This window comes from Malaclemys terrapin, chromosome 16 (genome assembly GCF_027887155.1).
Source record: "Malaclemys terrapin pileata isolate rMalTer1 chromosome 16, rMalTer1.hap1, whole genome shotgun sequence".
Lineage (NCBI taxonomy): Eukaryota > Metazoa > Chordata > Testudines > Emydidae > Malaclemys > Malaclemys terrapin.
Window position 1 is genome coordinate 18,101,635 of NC_071520.1, and position 20,720 is coordinate 18,122,354.

Below are 20,720 nucleotides of genomic sequence, written 5' to 3' on the forward strand. Positions count from 1 at the left end.
GCCCTGCATCACATGGCAGGCCAGTGGCACAGCTAACAGAACCCAGGTCTCTTGACTCTCAGGTCCACTGGATAATGCTGCTTGTGTCTTTTTACAGATGCACAAAGCTGTGTAGTAGATCTCTGGTTAGTGTAAAGCGAGACAATGTGCTAATTCTGAGATTTTTTAAAATACATTACATTCTGAATCTTGCTAAAAGTAAAAATAATAGTAAATAATAGTAAATGGAGCTTGTAGCCACATAGGAGAGAGATTTATACTGAAACACCAGAATCTTGAAAATCGGGAGGACATTTCCAGACAAATTTCAAACCAGATCAAAAAGAAAAAGAAAAAGGAAAAAAAAAGAATTCAATACAAAAAAAAAAAAAAAAGCAAAAGAGCTTCTTAAACTGCCATTTAAATCTCTCAATTCTCTTGCATGCTATTTCTAGGAAAGGGTTTTAGCTGTGATGAAGGGAGTTGTGAGACACGGAAGCACGATATGCTATGTTTTCATGATTCTTTTCATGTAGCAGAGAGTAAAATCCTTGCCCTTCTCTCTCTCCTTGGGCCATTCAGCTTTCCCAGGTAATGTAAAGCCATTCTCGCACCGGGTGGCCCTACTCTCCCAGGATCTTAATGTTTAATTGTCACAAATCAATTCCAGCCTCGATCCTCACACTGCTATTCCTCCCCTCCCCCTGTCCCTCCTTCTTTAAACTGATCGTAGCCTGGGATCCTTTCATGTTGCTCAATTCATCTTCGGACACACTGCCAAGATAACAAAGAGGTGGCAACACGCACTGCTTGTTGCAACCACTCTGATGAGTCGACACCTTGCCAGAAGGCTGGTCTAAAAATTGTAATTGTATATGTGTGCGTTCATGCCTCCTATTTTATTTTATATTTTTGTTCAGCTGGAATTAATCAAGAATGATAAACACTGTTTGTCTCCCGGAAGCAGCAATGGGGGAGATGAAATATGCCTTTTAAGCTTATCAGCTTCAGTGCCACTGACGAGAAAGCTGGCTTCTAAGCCCTGGGATAATGGGCGTCCTTTCAGGAAGGTATCAGAGGTCTCAGGAGGGGAGACAACACAATGGTGTGACCTTCAGCTAATAAAGCCAACCCTAGAGTCCAAAGAAGCTTGGGGAATATTGACAAAAGTTCATATTTACAACAGCCTGGATTCCTTCTAGACACCATTACCAATTTAGACAGCCAAAGCCAACACACACACACACACAAAGCCCATCTCTTTTCCTCTCTCCCTTTCTCCCCCATGCTAGCTGCAAAAATGAGTTGGAGCATGGCAATTCTTCACTAACAAGGCACTGAAATCACAACCCTCCCTCTCCCCCATCAACATCTTTTATAATGGAGTTATTTTTTTGACACAAAATAAAATAAAAATTTGCTTTCCACCTCACTACATGGTATTGTCCTCTACATAAGAGGGGGAAAGAGGGCCCCTGTAATGGATTCTCAGTGCACCATCGTATCAGCATGTCTGCTGATATGTTTATAATGATCTAAAGAAAAGACAGCCAACTTATTTTAAAACAAGAACAATTTTTTTTAAAATGGGCTCTAGCAATAAATGCAATCACCATTAGAATTAAGAAGCCAAAGCTCTTGGGGGCAGGGACTGACTTTTGTTCTGTATTTGAACAGTGTCGAGCACAGTCGGGTCCAGATTCATGACTGGGTCTCCTTAGTGCTACTGCAATTCAAATAACTAATATTAATAATAATACAGACCTTGTCCACGCTGAAGATGGAACTGTGCTAGCCTGGCTGTTTCTGGCATCTCTCTAAAATTTCACAACAGCACGAGGGATTTCGATTCTGTTCCACCACCGTGAAAAACATGTTACCCTAACTGTTCTATTGATACTCTCTACTCCCCTAACAATCAGGTAGCCTGCCAAAGTTTTATCTTTGATCTCATAATTATCATAGAAGCTGTGACCAAGTCCATTCACCTGCAAATCCAGAACCTTATTCCCTTGATAAAGGATCTACCAGACATTAAAACCAATATAAAATTAATCTTAGCCATTTTTTAATTTCAGCATATCACCAGTAAAAGAGAGAGAAAATAAAAGCCACTTAAACATCTTTCCAAATATTTTTCTATCACAAAGGTGACTTTATATCTCTGGTGGTCTCATTAACAGCTTCAATATGTAATAGGAGACATCACTACACAAGTGTCTGGAAGATGGAAGAAGAAAACTCATGACAGCTCCACAGAGCTAATAAAATGGCTCATTTCTATTTCTTTCCTTCCCAGATGGGATCTATTTAATTAACATCTACACAAATAACACTTCTTCTCTGTTTACTATGGACTGGACAGCTCACAAATAGTCTTCCAAATCCCTCTAGTCATTGCATGGTAACCTCTGTATAGTCTCCTTAGCCATTCAATATACACTTGTTCTCAAGAGAGTTCAGGAGATAGAGCTGGGCTGTATTAAAAGCGGCCCAATTATACATTTATGCTGTGTTTATTGTTGTCCCACAAACAAGGTGACTGGTTGCATGAAGACTCCAATAGAAGATGGCATACGTGGGCGCTAGAGAGCTCAGGGGATCGATAATTGGAGAAAAAAATACCATTTAAAGTCACTGTTTCAAATCTGGCCTGGTTCTATACTGGCGTAGCATAAATCTAGTTCCCAGCAGATAGTTATCCATATCCCCAGCGTAGAAGCGCTGGCAATGCTGTAGTTGCACTGGCACTCGAAACAATGACCAGATTAGCTGCCCTCCATCCTCACTCTCAACATTTGCTCCAGAATTATTTGTACTGTTGACAAACAGAGGTGAGGTGACAAAATCCACGATAATACTAATTTAGGAGGAGCCGCACATACCAGTGAGGATGGAGAAGTAATACCAAGAAAGCTAGCAAGTCAAACATCAGGAGAAAAATAAAATCATATTCATCTTGGTAAAATGCAAGTTTAAATAGCTGGGAAAAAATAATCCAAAGCCATTATATTCAATGTGAAGAAGAAACTTGGAAGAGTGAGATGTATTAGGTTGTGGAATAGTCTCCTGTGTGAAGCAGGGAGTATTTCCTTGGGACGATTAGAACCGGACTGGAGAAGGCACTAGATGATTATGATATAGCAGACAACCCTGCATTAGTAGGGGGATAAACTGAATGGCCTTTGAGGTCTTTTAAATTAATAACTTCTATGACTGAAAGGAGATGTTGCAGCAGCTGGTATAAAGGATTCAGACCCCACTCCACACACTTGTCAATGTCACCTCATTATACATTGCTCCAAATATGAGGTCTTTTTTCTTTTTATACCGCTCCTATTACTGAGGCACTACGCCATATTCCTCCCTCTCCCCAGGTTTTAGAACCAAATTGTTTATTTTATTTATTTTTAGGGCTTGCTGTCATGGGTGGGACAATGGTGGAAAGGATGAAATGCTGCCAGAGCAAGTGCTATCACCACTGTGAAGACAAAGTAGACCTGGCCTTTGGATATCACAAGGATACCGTTCTGCCAGTGCTCTGCAAGCAGTGTATCTAGACCTACATCTTTGTTAGGATACGGACAGCCAGCATGTGCACATGGTTTATTTCAGCACTAAACGAGAGTCCCATGCTACCCAGGAAATACACCTCCCAAATAATGTGGCACAATTACAAAATGCAGCAATATCTAAGTCATCTTTGAGACAAGAAAGGAAATAGTTTAGGATTCAGGGATTGTTAAGAATAATGGATTTAATATCGGCCAAGACCAAGCTTGGAATCCAGAGGCAACTATTTCCCTCAGAGTTTCTCCTGACTGACTGCTAGGCATTTTACTAAAGATTTCTCTTGTGCAACTGCCTGACTAAAATACAGCACACCCTTACCATAAAGCCCTTTGTTACAACATCTTTGCTATAAAGCTGTAAAACCTTGGCTCCCAAGTACATTAAATCCTTATAAACCTGCCTTCATTTTAACCGTGCAATATTTCAACACACAAAGCGTTTCTTCTGAAAGATAGCACTTTAATGAGGAGAGGGGTAAAATATATAAACCAAACCTCATTATAGCCTAATTTCTGGGAGATAAGCAAGCTGTTATAAAACGAAGCCATGGCAATCGCATTTCATACGTCTTGACGGTTTAACTCTCTTAAAGAGCCCTGGCCACATTGAGGATGAGGTTTTTTTTTTTTTTTTTTTTAATGTATTGGGCCACAACCAGAATTTCGCTCTGCTGTCAGCTACGTATTATGTGTTTTGTATACGGTCACAAATTGTGATGTCAAACACTACTGAAGCTTAACAAAATGACCTGTCCACTGGAAGTTAGGAGGCTGATTACAAGTTATTATAGACACACATACCCTTAAGCCTTGTCCACATGCGGCTTTAACTATGCTGGTACAGTTAAAGTGGCAACTCCCCCCTGAGTATATACACAATTATATCAGTATAAAAGGTCAGTGAAGTAAAATAAACTTTGTCAGGTATAAAGTGCCCTTATACCAGTATAACTGTGTCTATGCTAGGGCTTTTACTGGCATAACTATATTGGCTAAAACTAACCCCCTCAAATCACACACTTTGTTGACAATACTTATACCAGTAACATTTTTAAAGTTTTAGGCCTTAGACTGTGAGCTTCTCCAGCCAGAGACTGTCTCTTCTAGAATGTCTGGATCGTGCCTAGCACATGGATTCTCAATGTGAGGCTCATAAACAGGCGTTAAGGAATATGACCATCCTGCCCTTTTCTTATTGCTAAGTGGAAGGAGATGGAGGAGGGAGTGCCAATGTGAGAAAGGTTGAACATACTGCGAGTGCTACCACGGACCAATACATAATAATAAATATCTAGGCATTTGAATATTAGACAGCTGTGCTAATTATATACACACCCCTCCATCTTGATAACCAACAAGAATGGTGAAAAGACAGAAAAAAAGTCTACGACCTTTTAAAAATGGGTTTCTGGCATATTAGGATGGTTATAAAAATGTTTACTGAATGTGGAAGTTTTTTTTTTTTTTTAAATAGGAAAATTCAATTATTTTCCATAAAACATCAAAAAGAAAAAAACAACTGAGCAAGCAAACATAATAGGACAAAATCTTCTTTCAGAGAATGAGCTATTTGCCTACCACAAAGAACACCATGAACTAGAATGGTTTAGAGGACTCCAACCTTTTTGCAGTCTTAATTTAATCAAGAAACCATCATTGATTATAATTCTTCTAGCCCAGCCTGCTGGCTCTCACAGCTGAAAAGAAAGCTTAGCAATGATTAGGTATTTACTACAATCGATAAAGAAAATAGTGAAAGATTAGTGTAAAGGTAACTGGAGAGGAGAATGGCTTAAAAAAAACCACACAGCCAGGAAAGGCACTTCATTCTGTCTTTGATTTGCAAAGTCCATTTATCATCAGAAAATGGGAACGTTAGTTGAGGCACAATCAGAAAATTAAACCAAACAAACAATGAAACCCATGAGGTTCTTTTGCTCCTGGATGTTCTGTTTTGGACAGTAATGTAAGAGGATCAGAATTTCGGCAAAGTATAGTCTTGGCTGCTATCACATGATCTGGGTCAACAGCAGGGTGAAACCCTGCCACTGTTACTATAACCAGGTTAAGATAATTATTTCCCCTTATCTCCTTGCTATAGCTCATAATAAATGAAATTCTGGACTGAAGGGAACATATTTTTCCTGACTGATCATTAATACAGGTTTCAGCACTAAATACACAGCTCTCTCTACTGTAACAGACAAGTTTTTGCAATTGCAGATTTTAGAGAAGACCTCCTAGGGGGACATAAGACCCCCAATACTCGAGCTATAGAATTAGAAGCAATAACCTGGCTTTGAATCCAGTCCCCATATACTTTCCCATCTTCAAATTTTACTGACAAGATTATCTCTTCAAAGCCTACAGTGAAGGAACAAGAGATTTTTTTCCCCCTTAAGTCACACAAGACTTATCCAGCTCATAATGACATTGCCACAGGAAAAGACTGTGGGTTGGACAAGTTTGAATCAGTCTGTCAGTGAAACTGACAAAAAAAATCACAGAAAGCCTAGTGTTAAAGTACACTAGCATGTGTCTTCTATTAACTCAACGTTTCTGTTTACTTTCATAAATTTTTCCCCTTAACCATACAATTAAATTGGTAAAAACTATTATTGGGTGCAGACACCACTTCATTTTACAGCATTCCATTTTCGTTTGTTAATGACGGAGAAATTGGAGTTTTGGAAGGCTGACCTGGGGCACGTGACAAGCCTGTAACAAGGCCCTGAGCTAACAAGTTAGCCTTTAGCTGCCATGGAACTGTCAACAGAGCACTGGCTTGGAGACAGACAGAAAGAAAGAGCAAAAGACAGAGAAAAAGACCAATTCAGCTGAGAGAAACCAAGCTAAATCAGTCCCAAGTGCTCATGTTGGAGAGACTTGATCTCATACCTTGCTTGTTATCAAGCCACTCCTGATACGAGGCAGCTCCAGTTCCGTTGAGGTCTACAGACAAAACAAAAAGTTTCATTCATATCAAACACAAATAGTAGAAACCTTGTTTAAATGGCAACCTTCCTGGAGCAGTATATTATCTGTGCATGGCCCTAGTGGTTTAAATAGGCAGTGCTGTTTCGCATCAACCCAGGGTGGCGAGTTTCTTTGTCCTTAGGAGTAAGTGCATGGCACTGTTCCTCCAACTCTGCCCATCTGGTTCCATGCTGGTGAGGGGCTAGGGGATGGAAATACTGAAGGAGAGAAGAGGGGTAGGGAAATGCCATACTGGGTAGGTTCCCCAACCAAAGGAACACTGGCATACAAAATTTGTACAGAGTGTCCCTTTAAGGCCCACAAACATAATAAATCAGTGGTTCTCAAACAGTGGTCTGGAGAACACTTGCTTATAGTTTGTGGAAAGATGGCTGGTCCCAGGGTGCTGACTCTCCTTTTGGTTTCTAGCCACTGTGTCACATTAAAGAAACTAAAAATACATTACCATATTTTCCTAACATTACTTTTCCCCATAAGCAATTGCTGTAGTTGCCAAAGACGTTATTTGATCATCAGTGGGAGGGGAGATGGTCCATGAGACACTTCTCTATTAAGAGCTGCCTCACACAATGAAAAAAAATGGTGGAATCTCTGTTATTAACTGCAGTAACAACCAATCTTTGAAATAATCATTATTAGCAAGGTTCTAAAGGCGCTCCTATATCAGCATGCAAAGTGACAGAACCCCTGTATACATGGGGATTTTGACTATATTTAATAACATGGTTTAAACTCCTTTATAGCAGAACCAGGTTCCAACATCGCTTGGACATAGTGTGAACAGATTCAAGTAGGGTTAAAAAACCCGATATCTTTTTCCACCTGGACATAAAATTGTTTGGCATTCACGCCAGCAATCTAAACCATATTATAATCCAATTCAGCCACAATATAGTTTGGATAGTCCTTAAAGCAAGGTTGTAAAACACACCCAAAAAACCTGTGTAAATTAAGGTTTTTTTGAGGCCTGTATGCACTGGACACCTAGTTACTAAATATAGATAGTAACAAGGTTGAGTCCAGACATGGTGCACAGCAGGATTCCTCACAGTGTGAATGCTCCATGTTTAAATCTTGCTCATGAGCAGGACTGTAACATGATTATCAGGCTGTAGCTGGGATTTAACTCAGCTCTGCTGTGCAAATGGGGCCATCTAAGCATGTCAATTGTCTCAACCTGGTTACGCTTAATGTGGCTCTCCCTGCATTGGTGACAGGACCTCCACTAGCATAGTTTTAACTGTAGTCATTAAATGATTGCATACATAGGATTTGACGTTAACACCCCATTCATCCCTACTATTTCAGTCTAGTTGTCGGTAGATACACAAGACAGCAGTGGGCAAATCTGTTTATGAAGACAACCTTCACCGTGCAGAAGGAATAGGAGGGCTGCGCTCCTAGACAATGATTCTCAAACATCAATTACATTTCTGTCCCTACAAAATTGGAACAGCTCCTTAAAAACATAACGCTCTGCTATTCCTTGTGTGTATTGCAAGTGCAATTCCACAAAAGCTGGCCTTGTATCTTTGCTTAGCAAACAGCTGGCAATGGCTCCTGGCGCACACACAGAGATTCAGACTGGATTTATAAGGTTTCACATTCAGCAATACTATTTAATGAACAAAAAGGAAAAATTTAAAGTTGCCCCAATGTTTATGTTGTGTAAATCTGAGATAATAGATCTTCTCCCTAATCCTAATGAGGTCTTCCCATTAAAATCTTTATTAGCTTCTAGCTCAGCATATTGCCAAAAGGCTCGTCACAGTTTCCCTATCGCTCAGTACCAAGATCTGCTTTAACTTTTACAAATAGCTCTGAGATATTTCCTAGCTTATCAGCATTGCCAAGCAGGCTGTCTTATCATTACTATTGCAGATAAAATAAATGAGCTCGGGATGATATGAATAATGGCATTTTCTGTAGGCTGGTTTCCCATTACATTTTCAACAGATTGTAGATTTAAACTTGAGCACACAAAAAAAGGAGAGGGAGAGGATTTATTTTAAAATTTACCTTTGTTGCCTTAGTGTCTAGCATGTATTTTTAAGCTCACATGAAAAGAGCAGGCAATTAATTTTGAAAGGAACTAGAAAAGCCTCAATTCTCCTTCTCTGAAAATCCCCAAATGCACAATTACTTCTGGGACGTTTCTTCAGCTGCATTTGGTGGATAGTGGCAAGGACAACACTGCACACTGCCTAATGAAGCCATCTTCATTAGTATCTTCCTTTCTCTAGCTGCTACGTGTATCAATCAGACTGGGAATTGAAATCACAAAAAGCAACAGAATTGTATCTGAATAAAAAGACTGGGCGACAGAGGTCTCCATAGCCTTCTTGTGTCTGATTAGACTGTGCACATGTGGCATATTAATAGTACAGAGAGAGTTTAACACATCAAAAACTAGGGCAATAAAGAGACCAGAAAGCTGAAAGACCAATACATCTCTCAGTTTTCATGCCAACAAGCAGGGAGGTCATATTCTGATAACCACTTTTCGTCTGGAAATCACTACAGGGTTAAATGCTTTCCCGTTCCCCAAATTTCTAGCCCTGTCACAGCATCAAGGTTATCTATTATTGGCAGTGACAGGTGAAAATTAATCTCCTAATTATTTCTTGCTGCATAATCTGCACTGAAGAAGTAACATAAAAGGATTACAGTGCACCATCTATGGAAGACTTTTCTAGGGAACCAATCATATAGTGGGATAGGAGGCAGGTGTTAAAGAGGTATTTGAGAAAGATTTCCAACTATTCCGCAGACAAACTACATTACAGCTTTATTACCTAGAGCTTTGGAGTGAGGATCCACTTGTAGGTGACTTAATGGCACAGTCTTTATTCTGTTGTTGATTACTTAGGGAAGAATAATGATTTGTACATAACGTGTCTTCTGGGCAGGAGGGCGTTGTGTATCAAGTGCTAGAAAACTATTACAGCAAGCATAACTAGTCACTGCAGGAGTGTAGTCCAAGTAGAGATTTAATTTTCCCCACAGAAGCACTATGAAATTACCAGCCTTTGGCTGCAAATAACCATCCTTTCTCCCACACCACTTAATACAAGATAAAAATTCTTGTAGCTACTTGGAACTACAATCTAAGTCAATGATGAGATGAGGCTGGTAAAGGTTTGCCAGCCACATTTTCAATAATGCATAAATGATCCTTTGTAACACGCTTTACACAAAAACACAAACTAAACTGTGTGCTTTTAAACGTAAACATTTTTTTAAAAATCTTCACTTTACAAGCTAGACAGGAACATCTTTGACTTCAATGTAAAAATCTCAGTTTTCTTGAAATGATGGAGTTACAGTAAACTCCATCACTTCAACTCACTTTGCATGTGCACAAAAGCAGGCTTTATTTTTAAAAGACCAAATGTTGTATTAAGCTTTAGCCTTTTCAAAGCAGCCTTAAAAGCAGAACAGGGGGGTTTTTTTAGCTTACTTTCTTTGTATTGCAATTTATGCCCTAATAAAAATACTCATATTTAAATAAGGAAACAAACAAACAAACAGCACCTTTTTACAACCATCAAGAAACATTATAATGTAATCTTTTGACTTCTCCACGTTGGTGACACATGACTGTGGTTCTGATTACCATTCCTAAGCATTGTCAAGTTCCTTCTCCAGCTGATAACACTAAGATTTCGAACCTCTCTGATGGTGGTGGTGTACTTCTTGACCTTTCCTACAGGCTTCAGAAACTGCAGTAAGTCCTTCGTGTAACCTCTCAATGTTGAAGCCTGGCACTAATTTGCATCTTTTCAGAAAAACCAAATCCTGTCCCAGCTTGGAAAAGAATGTATTGATACAACAAGCATAACCGCACTAATTTAAGTTTGAATCACCTAACTTAGGACATGATAGGTAGTTCTGAACAGACTGTTGGCACTTTAAAGAAACACAAAATAAAACTATCATAGTATAGTAAAGTTATCAGCTCCTTGAAACTGGGAGTCATGCCTGAATGAAATATTGTACTGTACTTTAATAACCACAAGGTGGCATACAAAATATGAAAAAACATTATCAATAAAGTGTTGTAAGCAGGGTCTGGACTTGAAATAAGACAACTGTGACTTTATTTCTAGTAAAAATTGTTTAACTACACAAATCACATAATGACCAAAATCACCACTAGGGGTCACTATACTGCCTTCACTGCTTAGAATTAGCAAGGTAACATTGGTGGTTGTTTTTGAAATAAAAATAACACTTTAATGTGTTTTTATCTGCAGGAAAAATACCTGTTACTTTTTTTAAAAAACAAGCTATTTAAAAACCTATTGGAATTGCCAGTATGAGTAGAGATGTTAAATTAACACTCAAATGAAAGGACTTCCCCATTAGCTATAGAGTATCAGGGGGTAGCCGTGTTAGTCTGTATCTACAAAAACAACAAAGAGTCTGGTGGCACCTTAAAGACTAACAGATTTATTTGGGCATAAGCTTTCGTGAGTAAAAACCTCACTTCTTCGGATGCATAGAATGAAAGCTACAGATGCAGGCATTATATCATTATTGCATCCGAAGAAGTGAGGTTTTTACTCACGAAAGCTTATGCCCAAATAAATCTGTTAGTCTTTAAGGTGCCACCAGACTCTTTGTTATTAGCTATAGAGTTCTTCTGATTCTTCATTCTGTTGATCTGCAGATTTAAAAAACTTTAAATCCACATGTAATAGCATATATAACATTATGATAGTCTAGATTTTCAGGTTCCAAGAGTTAAAAGCTCTATTTAGAATCTGAATATAAACATCTTGAACTGGTGAGAATGGGGAAAGGTAGAAATGAATAATTTCCCTGTTAAAGCAATTGGCAGTGAAACTTTAAAAATATTTAATTATTTTAACAATTATTTTATTCCATGGGTGAAATTCAAGTCTTTGGAGGTCCTGACTACTAGGAGTCTGAAAACACACATCCAGCTAACTAGGCGTATTAAATCAAACAAGATTATGCATACATATGTTTGATTTAAAGATGTATTAAAATTTTGTCCCTATATGGGTAAAACCATTTGAGTTTACATTACTAAGGTTAGAGATTATCTTTTCATTCAGATCGATCTAACTCACATAAACAGAAATAACTTAATGAGGGCTGTAATAGAAGTAGAACCTTTTAATGTTTAATCTTTGGCATTAAATATGTCACACAAAATTAATGACTGTCGTTTCATATTTTTTGAAACTTTTAATTTCTTAGTAAGTTACCAAACCTCTGTAAATGTAATTACTAAAAAGAGAGATACCCCCCCCAAAAAATCACAAAGTAATATGCCAATTTTACTATCTCTGCCAATTTTTTACAGTATTGTGTCCTGTTTACAGAAGTCTGAAGTGTAAATTATTATGCACAGGCATTTCAGGAATATGCTCCATAGCAACTTCATTATGTGATGTACAAATTCTCCCAAGGGATACTATGTAATGGCAATTTCTCCTTCCTCTCCCTAAGGATTATATTTCTCATTACATCTCCTGGTAATTGATCAGCCTAGGAAACAATTTCTGGTAAATCCATACGTTTCCCTACCTGGTTCACTGTTTCCATCCCATACTCAGCATCACAAAAGATTGCAAGAAACAATAAAATATTCTTCTATTTGTGATACCAAAGTGTTTTCCCTAATTTACCAGTAATATCTGTTGACCAATGCTATTTGGTGAGAGAGAACACATTCTGGTAAACAGCATGTCAGACTGACTTCAAGTCATTTTGTAATTTCACACAGTCATTGAAGTTAACCAGGATGTGTATTCTATTCTGATTATACAAGTAATTTAACTTTGAAAGAATCTTCTGTGACTACTTAAAATCTGTGAGAGAGAGTGTGACCAATTTCTGCCTCATATCCAGATTGTATTATGGGTCATTCAATGCGAGGATGCTGAAAAGCAAGCCTATTTAAGGTATAAAACGAAGTATACACCTATGCTTTCGCAATGTATTATACAGCAAATGTTAGCTCACTAAGGAATTAATTCCTTCAAGTGTAATTTTTGTCAACATATACTCCACTAAATCTCCTGCAGTTCTTTTGGTTAGGAAATAATCTAATATTTCCATTCTTTACCAAAGTTCAGTACTTCACCTCATATTCAACCTATGTACAAATTCAAGGTCAGCAAATACCAATTCATATTAAATACCTATAGGTTAGCAACAGACTTCTAAAGTATACACTGACACCTTTCCTACATTAGGGTACTGGACTTATTTGTCTTGCTGCTATTATGTTGGGCAAACATGTACTACCAGTTCTAATGGATTGTCTCTCTTTATGCAACGCCAGCTGATAGAATAACATGGGAATATATTTTGCTCATTTCATTCACTGCTGTTCATTTACAAAAATAGACTCAGCGTCCCTTGCAAAAATAAGTCTTACAATTTCACTTAATGTAATCCACCTTTAAAATAACATTTTTTAGAAATAATGGGGCAGCTGTTTTAGAGAACCGATGTTAATGCAGGACATTCTTCAAAAGAACATGAAAAAGTGTATCATTTATAAGAAGTTAATGCTGTGTGTTGAAATCAAGCTTCCCTTCCTTGCAAGTCTGCATGTGGGGAAAATCGGATTTATACATATACATAAACCACTGAAGTAAACTCTGATCAGGGATGACCAGAGATTTAACTCCTTAGGAATAAGAACAGGAAGGTTCTGTTTCCATGTAATACCTTAACAGTCTTTTCCAGTTGAGCTAGACTTACTTTCAGGGGTGGATAATGAAGCAAATAAATCCAGCAGGTATTGTGGAGGGTAGACCAGCTGAGGAGTCTTGTGTTAGACAATCTCCAGGACCCAAAGCAATCATTAAGAACAGTAAGTAACTTAGATATCTAGACATATTTGTTCTACACGATGAAGTCAAAAGGATCTCTGATACTATAATCTTTCAGGAAATAAGGACATGTATAGAGGCTAATTATTTATCAGCCTGATGATATACATACACAACTCTTCTGTAAGATTTTGCCATTAGTTCAGAGTTTAAAAATGAATTCAAATACCCTTTTTTCCAAATTCCTTTTTCAAGACTGGTAATCTTTGATTACCCACTGATTTCATCCCTAAAAAATTGATAATTTTTAAAGATTCAATCCTGAATTTTTAATTGGATTAAATATTTCTTTCCTATTAAGTAGATGGTGGGTAAAAGTAGACACACTGACAATAACATCCATCCAAGCAGTCAACTCAAACCCTGTATTTCAATTTTGCCAACACAATTCATTAGGCTTTCGAATGCTGTTGGGGTGTTTGTTCAGCCAAATGACACCATGTTAAAATGGACAGATTCTTAAAGACCATTTTTAACTTCTTATCCTTTGTGACGAAGGAATTTTAACTGCACTGAATGAGTTAACTATCGGCTACTTTATACAGTTAAAATTTCTAACAGAAGTTTAACTTTATTTTTGTTATAATTAATTAACAGTATTCTTGGACAAATATATCTGCTACATAGTATTCTGGGACAAGGACAAAACTGCCAAGAAAATACCCAAAAGAGAGAAGCTGTGGATATTGTACTGAAGTGTTCTACATATGTATGAACAGATTTGGTTTGGGTGGGTGGAATAAATAGGAGGTCATTTTGAGATCATGTTACTACTTTCATTCCTTCCTTACTTGCATATGAGGGCGTTTATATGACACTTTAATAGGTTCAGTTTCCCTGGTTAGTTATGCTTGGAATTGTTGATTCTAAGAAGTTTCTCAGTCATTATGCACGCCTTCCTTTGAGATGTTGAAGATCCCTTGTAAATTACAAGAAGGTGTGTGCCTTGGGGCTCTGCTAATATTACTTTATTGCTTGGATTTAATATGGTTCTCTACTTATGTGTTGTTTTAACCATTCCTGTTTTACATGGGCTATGTGTGGAACCCTCAACATTTACCTTCCTTTCCCTGTTGTACATCCTTCTGCAGACAGGGAAACTAGGCAGTGAAACACATGCACCCCTTTCCTTCTTGTACACAATCACTACATCTGCAAGAGAAATCTCCTCCCCTGTCCCTTCTGTGAAGGCAAAGTTTCAGATGTTGTATCATTCCCAGATCCCTGATTCCGGCAGCCCTGGTCTGGAAATACAGCCCTGTGTTTGCTGATGAAGGCAACAATTCACTATTTATTATTTCCCCCTTCTTAAACTGAGGGGGAATATGTGGTTTGCACAGAAGGAGCGTGCAAAACAGATTGAAAAACAGGCTGCCTATGAAAAAGCTATTCACTTCCCAGCACATCTCAGAAGGCTCTTCCATGCTAAATCTGGTTTAAACATTAAAAAAAAATAGCCCTCCATAAATCTGCATTGAGGATTTTTTGTTTTTGTCTGTTTGTTTCAAAGCAGCCGGACGCAGTTTCTCATTATTTGTGCTTTTACAACGGATGCATCTGGAAAATTCACTCAAAGAAAAGAAAAAGAAACCCCATGGAAAACAGTAGGACATAATGAGAAGGACAAAACCTGTGATAAGATTCAGAAAATTAAACAACCTCGTCGATTTCACTGAAAGAGACAAAACAACACACACACACACACACACACAACCAACCACCATGCACCAGGCGGAAAACAGGGCGATTTCCTTCTCCTGTCTGACCGCAAAGCCACTTAACTCATCATCTCCTGGGGCAAGGGGAAAAATATTTCTAACCCTACTCACCCTCCCAGACAAGGGTGCAAAAACGAAACAATGCATGACGCCTACATGCTCTGAACTGGCCCTAGAGCGAAGACTGGGGTAGGGGCAAAGGGGTGGGGAGGGGGACAATGCATCTTCCCCAACCTTCCCCCCCAAAATGTGCTTTTACTTACCCCAGCTGCAACGCTGCCCGAGAGCCGCTACAATACAATCACAAGCACAGTTGGGCAACTTCAGGAAGAAGCGATAATCCACAATGCGAAAAAGGAATAGATATATGTATATACACATACACACATGTGTGTGTAAACACACACCCCAGGGGTGTTCGGGCGGGAATCCAGATCAGTCTTAATCCATAGACAAAATGCGCTGATCCGCTCCGGCCGGTGCTACAGGGGGGAGGCGAGCCTTGCTCTGTTTGCACAAAGAAGCATAAAAAAAAAAAGAGGGAGATGCCCTAGGATCCCGTCTCCCCCGCACAGCCTCCGCTCTCTGCAGCCGCCGCGTCTTCCCTGTCCTCGCTGCAATCCTGGCCCCGGGAGCGGAGCGCTTCGGTGCCAAGCAGGGATTCCGTGCGCGGGGGTGCAAAAGGAAAGGGGGCAAAGCCGCTTTTTTATTATTTATTTCCTGTCCCGTCGTCGTCCCCCGCCCCCCGCAAAAAATCGGAGATTTTTTTTTAAACTCAAAGTTTGTGCCCCCCCCTTCCCCGACTGTTGGGGGGGTTGTTTGATTTCCCTCCCCCCCCACCCCTCGCTTGTATCCAGAAACTCAGCTCAGGAGCCGAAGCGGGCACATGGTCCTGACCCAGACAGCGGCGCTCATTGCAAAACCAGCCCGGTTCCGATCGGCATCAGCAGGCGGCGAAGGAGCGGGGGGGCGAGGAGAGAAGAACCCGGGCGCCCCCCGCGCATCTAGGGACTCCCCGCGGCTGGAGATTTCTTCCGCTCCTTCTTGCTGGCCGTCAGGTCCTGGGAGCCATTCTTCCCACGCATGGAAGGGCCAGGGACCCCGGACAAGCAGCGGCAGCAGCCCCCTGGCGGAGGCGGCGGCGCCCGGGCAAGCAGAACCCGCGCTGGCTTCTCCTCCGGCGAGCGCTGCTTCGGCGACGCCGCTCCGGAGGCAACTGCGAGCGGCTCGGTGGCAGCACTCGCTGTGGTGGCAGCGCAGCGCAGCAGGAGCCAGGCTAGACTAATCCAGGCACGAGAGACAGATCTCGCCTTCCCAGCGCCGGCTGGGGCACTCAGCCGCCCTCCTGCGAGGCGGGCTGTGCATAGAAACCTTCCCCCCCACTCGCAGCCGCTTCGTCCTCCCCTTCTCCCCCAGCCCCCTCCCCAGGAGAGCAGGGGGGGTTGTCCTCCGCAGAGCTGGAAGGGGAAAGCGTTTTGCAACCTCGATTGCCCAAATGGCACCGGGGGACACTGGATAAATTCGGATCAAGAGGAGAGAGGGGAAATAAAAAATAAAAAATCAAGGGGATTTCTAAGGACTTATGGTCCCCTTGAAATGAAGGTTCCGTTGATAAATGAATGGTAATCGGGATATTAAATATATAATCATTGCATGATTGATATATTTTAATAAACGGTTACTCAACTGTTAAGAGTCTGATAGGCAGGTTGCTTATAACCAACAGCAATGCTTATAACTGCCGGTAACACTTACTATTCATGTCTGCAACATCTATTAAACATTTATTAACCCTTTCTCAGTGGAAAGTGTGACATAACTAACAGCCATTGGGGGATGTAACCCCATTTTGGAAGAGAGTATATATGAAGGGGTTTCAGATCTCTGAGGTTCAGACCATGGAAGTTATAAGTAACTAGATAGATATCGTACTCAAAAAAAGATGACAGTCATTATTATATATTATAAAGGGGTGTATTATAACCCTTTCCCCTACCCTTCACCTGTCCTACTTCATTATAAGATCTTCAGGGCAGGGACATTTACTCCTCCCTGTTTGTACAATGGCTAGCACAATAGGGCCAGATCTTGGTTTGTCCCTACCATAATAAACATGATTAATAACTAATAGAGATGTTATCTCCAGTATCTGCCAAATTCTGTCTTGTGTAATTATGTACTCACACCTAAATTCATCCTGCAGTTTCACTCTGTGGATTACACTGAGAGTGCCTTGAGGCAGGAATGGTATCTGTCTAATGCTTTATAGAGAACACTCTTGGAATACCAGACTATTTTATACTTCTACCCTAAAACTATTGTTATGCACATTAAAGGAATAGCTGTGTTCCACCCTAGAACTGGCTGCATTTCAGTGCTGGAGGAAGTGTTCTTTACATATAATGTGAATAGTGGAGTGCTCTGAGAGCCTTCTGGTTCAAATGTAGTAAATATATGTAAATTACTGGTATACTATTACATCATTAGGTGTGCGCATTTTATAAGTATTAGTATATTATATTTCTGTGTATAATTATTGTGACTATTATATTATTACATCATTATGTATGATTGTAGATACAATAAGATGCAACATTTCCAGGGATTTCTATTGACATTTAGAAATTCACAGATCATTATTATTATTATTAAACCAAATGGAACAAAGGATTGCGCATACAGATTATGGGACCCTAGATGCATGAAGTTTCATTATTTCTTGTGATTCTTAGCTAGGTTGGCTTGTCTCCTTCCCCCTTCTTAAGTAAAGACTCTCTGCTATGCTGGGGTTAATTTTTAAAAGCATCAGATGCAGATGAGCTAACTAACATAAGCTGCAAAGAAACCTGTTGGACAAGGATTTTCAAACCTGGCTGATAAGATGGAACCACAGAAAGAATATACACTTCAGGCCATATCTTGATACTGTTCCACACACAGAACACCCACATGCAGAGCACTCATTGAAGTCAAAGGGAGATTTGCATAAAAATAGATGGCAGAATATGGCCCTGGACCAACATCCTGATATTGAATCTGTGGTTTTCTTGTGCAACCTGGCTCCACTGCAGGTAATAATCACAGACAGGTTCTCAAATTCTGCTGCTTGTGCTGCGGGGCAGTAAAAGCGTCTCAACCCCTTACCCCGACCCTAGGTCACTAGGGTTCCTGAATTTATGGTACAGTTTCTCATGAAAGAGCAGATGTTGGAGAGAATATACATCTGTATCTTTTCAGCAAGAGAACTGGATGCCAATCAGGGTTAATTTGGGATACATTTACAAGAGTGCACAGCATGACCTGAGGTACCTCTTTATTGCCCTGCTACAGGCCTGCTAAATAGATTGGCCTACTACTACACATTAAACCTGCATGAACTTACAAATTCCAAGTTAATTTTACAGGAAGACACAGGGATAGAAAAAGGAAGAAACTTGATGTCACAAATGACATCCAGATGTGAGAACATTGTAAATAAATATCAAAAAGCTCTTCCTCCTTACTTATATTTCTTAAGGGAAAATACAGGGGAAAAGACTTATTTCTGAATTTTTAAATATAAATCATCAGTAAGGAATCTGATGATCCTGTTGTCCCTGTGCACACCAATGCCTACTGACTTTAATGGGAATTATGCATACATAAAAACACATGGATCTGGTCCCAAGTACATATCACACTATCATCCCATACACCCAACTTGTGATAAAACGGGGTATGTGTCTGAATGGTAGGGAAGTAATTAAGTATGAAGAACAAAAGTTTAATTCTAATAACTCAGGTCAAGAGCACTGAAAATTGCACTACCAAAAAGGATGTATATAAAAATGTAGATTTAGATAAAATCTCTACAGCTATTACAAATTTCTGAGTGAAATCAATACACAAACAGTGGTGCCTCTAAAACTCGTCAGTTGCCTTAAAACAGCTAAATAACGATATGCAGTTAGACTGCCTTGGTATTTGCAGCATTAAAGGTATTTCCTTATATCAACTATACCAGTACAGTACAAGTGCAAATTCTGGAGACCATGAGGCAACCTCATCATCATCAGAAAAGCTGGTGAGTTTTAAGGCCCCTCCTAAAAATTGGGGAGGGGGCAGGAGGAGGTGTGTAGTAACGGGCAAAATAGGGAAAGATCCACTGTGAAGGATCTGCAGATTTTCCCTTTGTAGTCTCCTGACTGCCGAGAGGAAAAAATGAGAGAGAAAACTGGTTTAAAATGAGAAGGTAGGAATGTGAAGTAGAAGCAGAAGGCAGTAGAATCCACATATCACTTTTCCACAAAGAAAGGGGGATTGAAGGATAAGTGGTGCATACAGGTTGCAACCCCAGAGATTTATTTAGCATTCTCAGATCAGCCCCTAATGTACAAATCCAGATGATAAAATTGGGTGGTATTTGCTTAACCTTCCACCTCAAAGCAGGGTGGTCAGGCATCAGGTTGGAGGTGCAGTGTGAAAACTGAGCTGAGATGAAGACATGTACTGTTGTTTGTTTTCTTCATACAACATTGCCCTTCCAGGAATACCTTTTACTTATAGTAGCAAAGTATCAGACTAACTAGACCACATGAGGGACTTCATACCATGCCTGTTATAATTTCCAAGGTGCTCATATATGATATCGAGGAGCGGGTATACATGATCAGCTAGATATTAGATGGCTATGACGATCATTTTTACTCAGATTGATCTGACACGGGCTTCAGCCTACAACAGCACGGCCTGCATCAAGACTGCTGAATCTGAGCCCTCAATTCTAAAAATGACACTCGTCCTAAATAGAAAACATTTTCCATAGAAAAGACTCTATCACACTAAAATAGTTCCTTTAAAGATAGCATGCAGCCTGTATTTTGGGGCTAAAAGCTTCCAGGGGTTGACATTCAGAGTACTGACTATAGAAAGAGAAAGCACTTAACCACAGTGTTACATAAAGACGCCATATCATGAGGAAATCAGGACTTTACATCTTTCTGTTTTACAGTCATTGGCAGGGGAGGGGTAGGAAAACACTCAGGAAGGGCCAGGTTCAATTTAAAACAACAGCAGCAGCAACAAACCAACCTCTGTCTACCTTCTGCACTGTGTGAGCCCCTCACATGAGCTTCTGCTGTGCTGAAGCGAGAGTGAGGTTTTATTGGATCTTTTACAGAATCTGTCTCTAAGCTTGTAACTGTGCTATGCATTCTCATCAGAGCCTAAAAATATAAATGAAGTGACACATAGATGTGCAGTTAACTTGTTAAAATATGCACTAATTATTTTATTTTAAAAAATTTGTACTCTGGTAGAGCAAAAAAAAGTCATTGGAGTTCCGGAATGCTATATAAATACCTGAAGTTATCAGTGCTGCTACTACAAGGCATACCATGGCCCTGAGTTCCTGAGCGTGCAACCTCAGCTCCCAGGCCTAGTGTTTTCTGGTTTTGTGTAGTTGCTTTCTTAGGCTTAAAAATATACATGTAGCAAATCCATTTTAGCATTAGAGTATCATACTACATTCAAAATGTATAGCAGCCAGGCAGCTTAATTTCAACATAGAACACTCAGTTGCCAAATGGGAAATGGGGGGA

General features: G+C 39.8%; 1 protein-coding gene across 10 annotated transcripts in view; it reads right to left on the reverse strand.

The window, feature by feature from the left end:
- The window catches only part of FBRSL1 (fibrosin like 1), a 724,351-nt gene that overhangs the window by 114,030 nt on the left and 589,601 nt on the right, over positions 1-20,720 (reverse strand). For 8 of the 10 annotated variants that reach the window (XM_054006760.1, XM_054006757.1, XM_054006764.1 and 5 more), the window contains one exon: positions 6,450-6,503. The exons of the other annotated variants lie outside the window; for them this stretch is intronic. In XM_054006760.1, coding sequence (XP_053862735.1) covers positions 6,450-6,503 — 54 coding nt within the window. The remainder of the gene's footprint in view (positions 1-6,449; positions 6,504-20,720) is intronic. 10 annotated transcript variants of the gene reach the window in all.